The sequence below is a fragment of the Sciurus vulgaris genome (assembly GCF_902686455.1).
Source record: "Sciurus vulgaris genome assembly, chromosome: 3".
Taxonomy (NCBI): domain Eukaryota; kingdom Metazoa; phylum Chordata; class Mammalia; order Rodentia; family Sciuridae; genus Sciurus; species Sciurus vulgaris.
This window is the reverse complement of record NC_136463.1, coordinates 16,407,311-16,420,076: the sequence shown is the minus strand read 5'-3', so window position 1 is coordinate 16,420,076 and position 12,766 is coordinate 16,407,311. Positions and strand designations below refer to the sequence as shown.

General features: G+C 36.4%; 1 protein-coding gene across 1 annotated transcript in view; it reads left to right on the top strand.

Annotated features, from left to right (window-relative positions):
• The window catches only part of TLK2 (tousled like kinase 2), a 111,459-nt gene that overhangs the window by 80,936 nt on the left and 17,757 nt on the right, over positions 1 to 12,766 (top strand). Inside the window, 4 exon segments of the mRNA XM_079134982.1 lie at positions 374 to 440; positions 1,800 to 1,897; positions 3,919 to 4,000; positions 7,586 to 7,677. Of these exon segments, the coding sequence (XP_078991108.1) occupies positions 374 to 440; positions 1,800 to 1,897; positions 3,919 to 4,000; positions 7,586 to 7,677 (339 nt within the window).

The window sequence follows — 12,766 nt, the reverse complement described above, 5'->3', positions numbered from 1 at the left end:
ATAGTTATCAAGAATAATAAATCCATTGGCTTATTGCTTTTAATTTTTTTTAGACTTAAGAGTTTTTGTCTCATCAAGTAGGTTTTCATCTGAGCAATGTATGGGACAAAACTCATTTTCACAAAATAATGTAAGCTATGACTCAATTATTTTTCTCATTTTTACAAATTAAGCTTTTAACTTCGGAGGCATTTCTTCATAGTACATCTGATAGATCACAAAAGTCTGCTCTTGTCAGAGGATGCAAAATAAATTGGCATTTAGTAATTTTATCTGTGAGACCAAATTTACCTTGTGGCATACTTGAACATTTCTATTTAAATAATTACATTACGATTTCAAATTTACTGAAATTTCTACCATTACTTTTCAGGTTAACATTAGCAGAATACCATGAACAAGAAGAAATCTTTAAACTCAGATTAGGTCATCTTAAAAAGGTAACTATAATGAGGAAATCTGCTTGGAAAAATGTGATTTCTAATTTATATTTGGTATGGAAGTTATGTGGTTATTTTGGCAAATATAATAGTAGTTTCACATAGTTGTAGAAGGCTTGAATAGCTACTGTCATGTCTTGTATAATGAAGGGATTTGTCTTTTGATTTTCAAGTCAATTCCAGTCACCCAGTGAGAGTATTTATTCCTTCTGTGACCTATTAGTGGATATGTACATTGTAAGGCTTCCCAAGTGGTTATGCATTGAGTATATAGGAGCAAATTTTTCTGAAATTGATATTAAGATTCTTAGAGTATTTTAAATCACTTAGTGTCTCTTTTTTCCTGCCTTAGTTATAGGCAAGGTGTAGGATCAACCATATTCTAACACAGAGGCAGCTAACAGAATTTGGAATTTGTTATTGATTCTGTTCTTTGAGATATTTTAGATGTAGCTTGCTCACATCTAAAATTCAGTAGCCTGTATATTATTGGTAGATGTCGTTTATAGTGATGGTGCTCAATAAACATTTAATAAATTGCTATTGTTGGATATTTCTTTTTTAATTCACAGATTGGTTTTCATTTCTTTCCTTCTTTCGTTCCCCTTCCCCTTCCCCTCCCTTCCTTCCTTCACCAGGGATTGAACTTAGAGATGCTTAACCACTGAGCCACATCCCCCAGCCCCTCTGTGTTTATTTTGAGACAGGCTAGTTACTTAGAGCCTCACTAAGTTGCTGAGGCTGACTTTGAATTTGCAATCCTTGGGCCTCAGTTTTCCAAGCCGCTGGGATTACAGGCATATGCCACCGTGCCAACCTCATGTCTTTTTTCTTTTGGGTTCTCAGATCTTCTTAAGTTAGTAGAACTTAGGCACCAAGTATAATCCATAACTGGAGGGGATAACCTGATTTTTGTAAAAAGTATTTGCTCAACTGTATGTTTATGCATAAAATATTTCTACAAACTTACACAGAAACAGTGGTTACAGAGAGTGGGCATGGAGAGGAAGATGACTTTTGCTTTTCCTTCTGAACTCTGTGGTTTATATTTTATTTATAATTTGCTAGAGGCTTATTTTTATGATTAAGTTTCTAGTTTTTAAAATCTTTTTCTCAATGTAAAACATCTTCCATTAGCTTTTCACAAGAGCAGTGCCTGTTGTTGGGCTGCGGTTGTAGCTTAAATTAGGTAGAGCACTTGCCTAGTATGTGTGAGGCCTTAAATAAATAAATAAATACATAATACATACATACATACATACATTAATAACAGGCATACCTAACATGGTTTTTGAAACAAGATTCTGAAAAGGTAGAAGTTCCCTGTACTCTGAGCTCTTTTTTCCCTTTTTATTTCAGGAGGAAGCAGAGATCCAGGCAGAGCTGGAAAGGCTAGAAAGAGTTAGAAATCTACATATCAGGGAACTAAAAAGGATACATAATGAAGATAATTCACAGTAAGTAACTTGTAATGTATTGGCTGAGTACTTTCTGACATGAATTGAGTGGTTTAGAGTGATGATTTTACTTAATATACGTTTGATAAATAGGTTGGGGATGTAGCTCAGTGGTAGAACATTTGCCTTGGTTTGATCTCCAGCAAGGGCCTAGGTTTCATTCCCAGCACCACCACCTCCCAAAAAACAGGCGGGGAATAAGTAACTCCATGGTGTACTTAGCTCTTTTGTAGACTATAATATAGTTTCACGAGCAAAATTATGATCTGCTTTGGTTTAAATATAGATATATTAAGTTTATGTATTAAATATGTATGTATGCATATATCATTTGTGTTTGCTATCTATAGCCATGACAGAATACCTGATATAAACAATTTAAAAAGTGGAAAGATTTTGGTCACAGTTTCAGAGGTTTTAGTCCACTGTCACTTGGCCCTATCACTTTGGGCCTTTGGCAAAGCAGAACATCTTGGTGGGGTGAACATGGTGGAAAAGAGCTGTTCATGGCTATTTATGACTGTGACAATCAGAAAGCAGAGAGAAGAATAGGAGTGTGAGTGCCAGGCTCCCAGTATACCCTTCAAGGGCATGTCCTCAGTGATCTGTTTCCTCCAACTAGGTCCTACTTCCTAAAGTTTCTTCCACCTCCCAATAGTATCACCAGCTGTGATCCAACCCTTTAACACATGAGCCTTTGGAGAACATTCTAGATCCAAGTATAATAGGATTTTTACATGATATCCCTAAAATGATACAGCTTTGCAGCTGTAAATAGATAGAATATATTACATATTCAGATTTACCTGTGAATTCTTGAGATACGGAAGCATGGGCCACAGTGGGGTGTTGTGGGCAGAATATTAGGTTGAAATGAAACGTGGTTTCTGAATGGCCCTCAGGGCCATTTGATGTTTGAAATTTTAAGTAAACCCTTAAATTTACCACATTAATTGTAGATTAACACCTTTGTTTATAAATCATTTAAAGATAGAAAATAGGGAAAATAGACTTCAAGTGAGAAAGGACTTCTATCATTAATCTGTTCTTTCCCATATTTCTGACCCTGAAATATTTTTTCACATAGCCATAGTTTGTGTATTTTTGCTAGGCCAATGTGAGCCTTGGCAAATGGCAGGTACTGGCAGTTACCATTCTCTGAGAATTCACTGTGTATCAGGCACGGCAATAAGTGCGCTGACAGTCTCACATTTAATGCTCGTGATAATCCCATCATCTTTAATACATTGATCAGGAAACAAACTTATTTGACCAGGAGCCCATAACTATAGAAGAGAGTCACTGTCCCCAGCTCCAAATTTGGATCTTTCTAATCTAAACAACCATGAAGTAATGTCATCTCTCCACAGGCATGCTGCTTTTTTAAAATAAAATTAATTTCAGGAGTAATAGGACAAGATTGGAATCAGATAAAAATACCCTAAAATTTATTTTTGCTAGAATTCCTTATTTGTTGTATTGCTAGAAAATGACATAAAATGGGATCTTTTTGTGGGAAACACAGTTATATCATACTTTTTGCCTTAGAGAAAAATGAATGCACATGGAACATATAACCTACTTTATAATCATTCATTTTTAAGGCAATGTGAAATATTCTGGAATTTTACTGTAGGAAGTTTTGAAGTGGCGAGAGCATATGACTCAAGAAATTTTGGAGGAGCCAGATAGCACCGTTTGAAAAATCTCTGTAACTAGTTCTAATCTACTCCCCCTCACTTTGTAGCAGAGCAGAAAGGGAGCAAGGTCAAGAAAGATCTAATTGTGACCACATTGAGACTAGCACCTACATCTCTGGCTCTACAACTACTACTGTTTATTATAATAAATAAACTGTTTGAACTATGTAACTTTTTCTTAGAGTTCCCTGTGTTGATGTTGAACTATCAACATCAGCTAAAATCATGTGCATGGTGTGTTAGAAAGTCTAGGAATTTTGTGAATATGGAATGCTATAGTCCTTGTCCTCAGAGGATGTTACACATTCTCTCTTTTCACAGATTTAAAGATCATCCAACGCTAAATGACAGATATTTGTTGTTACATCTTTTGGGTAGAGGAGGTTTCAGTGAAGTTTACAAGGTGAGTATGAACAACTGGGTACAAAGATATAGGATTGGATTAGTGGTTATTATGAATTTAGAGAACATTTACAATAGTGATATCTGTGATTTGATGTATACCGGTTGAAACCCAGAAGCTTTCAAAACCTGTGTCTTTGGGAAGCCTGCTTTCAGTAAATTTAAGTAACCAAGCAGGATTCAGTATTTCTCTGTTTTCAAGCTTGAAAAAGAAGCAGTCATATACCAAACACAGAGGAAAATCAATTCTTATTTCTGGGTGGTAGACATATGGTGATCTTTAGTCTGGGTCTGTTTTTTCTGCCTCATCCAAACTTGCTAGTAATGAGTATGTGTTACCTTTATTCTTGTAAATTGTTTTAAACAAAATAGATGTGCCAGTTATGTCTTACGTGAAAATCAGCTTTTTGTTTTGAAAAAGCTCTTGTCCAGGAGCATTTAGCAGCACTGCATTCAGGAGTGTCCTCATATAGAGTGATTCAGTGGAGCCAGCAAAATACTGACTCCTGAACCACAGATTAATCTGCACCAAATGGGAGTTCAGCCAGCTACAGATCCATATAATGTTCACCAGTAATTTATCTACATGTTTCTGGCACTTGGCTATATAATGCAAGCAGTCTTCGCCACACAGCTTTTCCTCTTTTCTGAGGTGCATCATTCTGTTATGATTTATGTTATGCCCATATGAATTTACCTGTGAGAAAGCTCTTAAGTAAAATAAATGGTTTTCATTTCAGGTAAAAACTATTTTACTGTTTTTTCTTTTTTTAAACGTTAATTTTTATTGTGATTTTTTATATATATATATATATACACACACATACACACACAAATACATATATATGCACATATACCTACATATATGCACATAATATATATGTAAATAAAATTTACCTTTTAACCATTTTAAGTGTAAATTCAGTGGCATTAAATAAACTGACAGTGTTGTACAACTGGCATCACTATTCATTTCCAGAACATGGAAGTATTGGTGCTGCTATTTTATTCATTTTCTTAATATGTGCTCATAAGTCTGACTGGAGACCCATGATCATCTTTTGTTTGCAAGCAGCTTTGTTGAACTTTGATGTTATAGTTATTCTAGCTTTCTAGAATAGGTTGTGAAATTTTGTGTTACCCAGGTATTGGTTTCTTCAGTTTGTTAGAGCTGACTCCTTAAAATCACCTAGGTGAGTGTCTTTTTGGAAGGAAACATTTGCCCTTTTTTTTAGTTCCTTCTATAGAAACTGATCTTTTCAAATTTTCTCATTCTTTTTAAGTCAATTTAATTTTTTTGAGAATCTTCTATTTCATCTAGATTTTTTAAAAAATCAATACCTCAATTCATTCTTTCTCTTATGAGGTAGTTATTTTGTGTTTCTTGACTGATTATTACTCAGTGTTAGTTTTTCTAAGAATCAACTTTTTATTTTGTTGACGAAATCTGCTATTAGGGTCTGCTATTAGGGCTGTTTTCTAATTCATTAACTTTTGTTTTCATTCCTTCCTTTTACTTTTCTTTTTTGTTTTTTTGGAAACAAGATCTCACTAAGTTACTGAGGCTAGCCTTGAACTTGTTATCCTCCTGCCTCAGCCTCCTGAGTCACTGGGATTACAGGTGTGCTTCTCTACCTCTGGCTTATTTTCATTCTTGCTTACAAATTGCTTGTAAATTTTTTTTTTTATTGTGGAAAAAAGAATATAACATAGACTTTACCATCTTAACCATTATTAAGTATACAGTTAAATAGTATTATGTACATTCACAGCATTGTGAAATTAGTCTTGAGAACTTTTCGGCTTGTAAAACGGAAACTTTGGCTGTTTATCAACTCCCTTTTTCTTTTCCTCCAGCCCTTGGTATCCATTTTCTAGCTTTGTTTCTATGAATTCAGTGACTTTTAGATACATCATATCTATATCATCATAAAATATATGTTTGTCTTTTTATGACTGGCTTATTTTACTTAACATAATGTCTTCAAGACTCATCCATGCTGTTGCATGTGACAGAATATCTTTCTTTTCTTAAGATTGAATAATATTCCATCCAGGTTTGGTAGTAGATGGCTGTAATCCTAGCTACTCCGGAAACTGAGGCAGGAGGGTCACAAGTTCAAGGCTAGCCTTAGCAATTTAGTGAGACCCTGTCTCAAAAATAACAACAACAACAATCCACTGTTATATACATACCCTATTTCATTGATCCATTTCTCCTTCATTGGTTACTTGGGTTACTTATACCTGTTGGCCATTGTGAACAATAGGTATGCAAATATCATTTCAAGACTCAGAAATGGAATATTTCCTTCATTTTTACAGTCATCAAAATTTGTTCTTGATACTTCTCAGGTACTTTGAATGATTTCACCATCATATTTTTTCCTAATGCATTTCTTCAAACATCTCGATTTTTCTGCAATCTCTATGCTGCTTATAGTGATATGTATATTTCATGTAGTTGTTCTTTTGCTGTCCCCCTCTTTCCTAAAGCCCTTCTTATGTAAGTGGTGAATATCTGGGATTTGAAATAAGTTGTGGTAGTCGAAGAAAATGATATTTGAAGTGGCATTAGTTCTTACAGATTAGGTGCTATTTAACCTGGGTTTCAATGACCTGAAATGGTTTTCTACAGTGAAGGCTTGATAGCATACATGCTTGCAGGTAGACTTCAGACTGTAAGAAAAACATTTCAAAAGTTTCATTTCTCTGAAATAAGACATTATGTCTGAATTGAATGGTGCTTTTACTTTAAACCAACCTAGTTTTGATTTAGCATAAATGAGAAGTTGCCCTGTTTTATAAGCAGCCCCTTGTTGCATTCTGTGCTTTGCTAGAGGAGCTTACACTAGAAGAGATCTGTGATAAGCGATCACCTCTGTTCCCGACAGTGTGTCTTAAACCTATTACTTCATCTGTTTGTACATCATGGAAAGTGGCAGGTGGGTAATAACAGTGTAGGAGTGACTTAGTGTGACTTTGGCCACTATTGAGATTAAAAACTCATTTCATTTATCCAGCATTTAGGCAGGGTTTTTTTCCCCCCCGTTTTTATTTTAATAAACACAGTATACCAAATTACAGTGTGATTTTGTAAACAATCCTACCAAAGAATTGTATCCTGAATGGTTTTTTTCCTCTGTGAGTCAAGCAATGTCCACAGGATTTTTAAAAGTGACAGGACTTACTGATGAAGAGTGTGAAGTCCCAGTGTCAGCTGAGGGACAAGAGACAACCTAAGGGAGAAAGGTCTCAAATGAAGATAGATGAATTCCAGAAAGAGCATTTTGGGGAAGAGGCTGTGAAGGCTTGGGCTGACTCTGTTTGTGGTATATGCTTGGGTTTGTCTTCTAAACCCCTTGGTGCCAGTGTGTCTGGAGACTTCTAAATTATCTAATCACAAGTTTCAAGAAGATGGTTGCAACACCGAAGCAAGTATGTGATGTGTTGTCATTTGCTGCTGTTTTTATCTAATAATGTATTTTGGACTTTGTGTTGATCTTTTAAGTAGAAGCTTCAAGTCAGTTCCCTGTAATTCCTGTAGCATTTATCTAGAATATAATTTATTCCTTTTTTCTCATAGGCATTTGATCTAACAGAGCAAAGATATGTAGCTGTGAAAATTCACCAGTTAAATAAAAACTGGAGAGATGAAAAAAAGGAGAATTACCACAAGTAAGTGATCCTAAGTTTTTGATTTTTCCAAATTTAGTAATGATAGCTATAGTTTGCGTATTTTGCTAAGAGCTTTAGATGAATTGATGTTGGTTTTGTTTCATTTAATCCTCCTAACTGCCCTAGGAGAGCAGATAGACTCTGCATCTTACTGATGAGAAAACTGATATTTACTGAATCTGAGTAGCAGTTAAGAAGTGGCTGAGCTGGTATTTAAATACAGATTTCCCTTAATCCAAAAACCATGCTCATAACTCCCCTTCCATTGTGACTAAAAATAGCCACAATAAACAAAGCCTCAGAAATCATTGTTGCTTGTCTGTAGAAACCAAGTGAGAGTGTCCTTTAGTGGTCTGGAGACCCTAGGGAGCTGTGAGAGGGCTCATTCTTTCTGGAGTGGGGGGTACTCTTGGTGTGCTTCAGTGGTGCTTGTTAGACTTATTTTGCCCCTCAGTGCTGTGTAACTTCCCCCATCAGAGTTTGCCCATCTCAAGGTTCTCCGTCTTCTGTGGCCATTTTGTGTGCTTGCCTCTCTCCAGAAGGTCATTAGTGGCAGCCCTCCTCTCTCCTTGGGTGAGATGGTTTAGGAGGGTGGCTTCTTTATAATGAATAGTTACTACACATGCTATTTCTTTGTTCCATTAATGTCATGTTTTTCCTGTATCCCCCTGTAGGTTTCCAAACACTGAGTTTATGGTTCATTTGGTTTGAAAGTCCTAGACTTAAGTTGCTATTAGGATCCCCACTGGGCTGAGTTTTGTTCTTTTGTTGTAGATCCAAGTGTTGAGGGAGATAGTTCCTGCCCTTGAAAGAAGGAGACAAGATCCTTTTGGTAGAAACAGACACCTCCTGATTCTAGAGGCAGCCTTGTTTTTTTTTTTTTTGTTTTTTTTTTCTCATAAATAATACTTTGGAAGGGAACAAACAGTGGACTTTCAAGAAACCTTTTAGTTGCCTTCTAAATCTCAAAAGGAAAATCAAGCATTTTTTTCATCAATAACCCATTTTTGGGACCCAGACCAAGGCAATTCTTTCTTTATACCTGCTGTTGATTGGGGACCTGGAAAATGTTCCAGTTCCACACAGATTCTTGTGATGCTTAATGATAAGAGCAGGTTCCTGTGGCACTAAGGGAAGTGGGGCTTAGCAGAGGTAGGAAAAGGGGTGATGTATGCTTTATACTCAGCTGCCTTTGTGTATATCTTATGTGACAGGCAGCTGCAGTCTAGATGCTCTTGAGGAACAAATACATTATTATAAGAATGTTCCAGTCACTTGATGTATCAGGACAAATGATGTGTAGCAGTACACTTCAAAGAAGAAAGTCATGTGTTATTCTGACCAGTTTTAAGTGAGAATTGTCCCTATTGTATCAAGACTCTTTTAAGAGTGGCTGAGGTTGTTGGAGCAGTGGAAGTGCCCTCTAGTTATCCTTGGAACCTGTTCTAGCTTTTGTATGCAGTGACTAGGGACCAACCATGGTCAATCTTGAAAACAGTCCCTGTACTGAAATTTGAATAGTCTCAAAATCCAGCTTGACCTTAAGAGATCTTAGGAGAACTGTAGAGTTGAATACCACAGTAACTGCAGGAGGGCAGCCTGCTCATCTAACCTTTTTGAATCAGTGAGGATTTGAAGCCAGGCTTATTCCCTTCTTGACACAATTAGTAAGCAGATTGAGTCCTGGTGGGTATGGATTAGATGCCTTCTCACATTACTCTACCTAACAGTGAGAAAGCAAGGAAAGGGGATTGCCATTTGTCTAAGTTCCTTGCCATTCCAGCTCTGGCTGGCAGCAATGCCTTCCTACTGTGTGTTTCCTCATCAGAGCGGGGAATTATGGTGCCTGAGCACTATCAGTGTCATCCTGTGGGCAGGGACCACTTCCCACTTGACAGACACAATTGGGAGAAAGTGTATAGAGTTCCTGTGACTTCCATTCTTGCTTAGAGGAAATTCTTCAATACTTCCACCTTTCTTTGAAATATTTTCACTTTGTAAATGATATGAAGTTATATTGAATTTCAGGCCGCAAGAAATGGTGAATTGCCAAGTGTCATTTAACACTTCTGAACTTAAGACTTAAACAAATAAACAACAGATTTTGAAGGAGTGCTTTAAAAATTCACTGCTCATTGAACATGGTGGTGCCCGCCTATAATCCTGGCTACTAGGGAGACTGAGACAAAAGTGTGTGTGTGCGTGTTAGTTAATTACTGGGAATTGAATCCAGGGCCTTGGTCATGCTGACCACTCTACCAGTGTACCACTGAGCTCTTCCCCAACCCTTTTAAATCTTATTTTGAGACTGGGTCTCACTTAGTTGCCCACAATGGTGTCAAACTTGGCATCCTCCTCCTGCCTCAGCCTCTGAAGTATCTGGGATTAAAGGTATATGCTATCCCCAACCCCTGCCCAGCTTATTTGTTGAGTTTTTAATTGTGGTCAGCACCTTTTCCTCTCTGTTTTCTCCCACAAACCAAAAGTAGATGGGTTGTATTACTTCTACATTATGAATACATTAATGAGTATTGCTAGATTATTACAGTAGGAAAAATTTCATATAAAGCTACCTGCACAACTAACATATCTGAATTAGTATGTTCCTGTATGATGATCTTGTAATTTTCTAAGATAAAAGCAAACATTTTGAAAATTTTAATATATATCCACCTAGAAGAGAGTAAAGGATATTTTAGTGGAAAATTTCTTCTGCTTTCTTATTGAAGTCTACCATGGGCACTAAATTGAAAGTTGTAAGGTACATAGCTCTGCCCCTGCTTTGCTGATGAAGTATAAGCAGTGGACTGTGAAATTGCCACTCATTGAGGGAGTGCTTTCAGTGACATCAAATTCCCTTTGAATAATGATTTCTTAGATTCTAAATTTTTCCCTGCCTTTGATTTCCTGTTTTCTGTATCTTCACAGAGAAATGAGTCTTTATCCCCCTTTCCCCTGTACTGGGCATCAAACCCAGGGCTACTTGCATGCTAGTCAAGCACTCTACCACTGAGCCACACCCCTCACCCTTATTTTTTTACCTTGAAATACAACAAGGTAAAGAATTTCAAGGGCAGAGAATTATAGAGTTAAAAAGCTTGCTTGAGTCAGAGAAGTCTTAAATAGTGAACTGTGTAGTCCAAAGTTTTTTTTTAAAAAAAATCAGTACCTTTATTTTACCAAATGTAATATTACATGGACTCTTGATATATTAAAAAAAAGACAAGTGTGGAGCTATTTCAGTGAAATGCAGGTGTGGGTCAAAGCCTGAGTGCTCATCATCTGCACTTCTCAGCTTCCCACCCAGTGAGGAGGAAGCTGGTGTTCAGAAAGCTGATCCTGAGTGGATGTGTCTAACACTGCTGTACCTTGGTGCTAGCATGTCTGTTGTGTGCAGAAAGACACAATGATGAAAATGAAGCATCAAGCAAGGTGTGGTGGTGCACACCTATAAATAATCCCAGAGACTTGGGACACTAGGCGGAAGGATTGCAAGTTTGAGGCTAGCCTCAGCAACTTAGTGAGACCCTGACTCAAAAAAAATTTTTTGTATATATACATCCTCGGGATGTAACTCAGTAGTAGAGTGCCACTGGTTCAATCCCAGAGCCGGGAAGAAATAAAGAAACTGATGAAGTATAAAGAAAAATGAAGCTTCAGAAGAAGCAAAGTTGGCCAGAAGTGGCAGCTTGAAAAATAAGTCCAAACAAAACAAAATGTCCATTGGGGGAAAAACACTTAAGTTTTTCTTGTTTTGTTTTGTGTTGTTTTGGTACCAGGGATTGAACCCAGAGTCACTTAACCACTGAGCCACATCCCCAGCCCTTTTTAATTTTTTTATTTTGAGACAGAGTCTCACTAAGTTGTTGAAGCTGACCTTGAACTTGAGATTTTCCTGCCTCAGCCTCCCAAACTGCTAGGATTATAGGCATTCACCACTACACGGGCTTAAGGGATTTTTGTTGTTGCTGAGTATTTTTTGTGTGTTTTTTTGTAAACTGAATATGTCAGAAAACACTACCTCTTTTTTTTTTTTTTAAGTTTTATTTGTTATCCTATGGAAAATGGCTCTTTTTCTCTCACCTTATAACAAAATATCCCAAACTAAATGGTGCTAGATTACTTAAAATAGTTTCCAGTTATTCTCTTCATAGATAAGACCTAAATACATTTTAAAAATTAATCTCATTGTGTAAACAAGCTCTGTTATTCTTTTAAAATACCAGACATGAATATGTTAGATTATATAAAGCATTTTGTTCATAGTCCTTATTATTTTAACTAGAAAAGTACTTAAAGGGGCTGGGGAGATAGCTCAGTCGGTAGAGTGCTTGTGTTGCAAAGCACAAGTCCCTGGGTTCGATCCCCAGCACCACCAAAAAAAAAAGTACTTAAAAATGATAATAATACAGTCATTCCTTGGGGTCCTCATGGAATTTATTCCAGGACACCCACCAATACCAAAAATCTGCAGCTAAGCAAGTCTCTTATATTAACTTGTAACCTATGGACATTCTTCTGTGTAAATTGTCTCTAGATTACTTATAATACCTACTACATGGTGATACTGTGTAAATAGTTGAAAAGCCTGTATATGTTCAGTACAGGGGCAGTTGTTTTCCCTGAAAATTTTGATCTACTTCTTAGTTGAATCCATGGATATAGAGGGACCGCTGTACATGAATTTAAATCATCTAGTCTAAGAAAATTTAGAATTTTTATAATTTGACATTTTTAATCAATTTTACATTTTCTTTGGACAAAGTGAACCAAATAACATCTTAAGTTTTACTGTGAGGAGTAAGGTTTAAAAGCAAAAGATAAAAGCCTTGCCAGTTGATTTACGTGTTAGGTGATCTGTTAAGTCCAAGTAGTTATAAGGCAAAATTTGCTCCGTGTGTGTGTGTGTGTGTAAGTAAAATAAAACCAAGGATATAATAAAAGTTATCTTTTTAATTTTCAAATCTTTGCTATTTGGGATATAAATGTAAGAGGTGTGGTTGTCATAGAAGGAACTCGAAAGGGATAAAAGGTTGACATCCCCTTATTTAACAAATATTCAAGCACCTATTTTTTCTCAATGACTTGG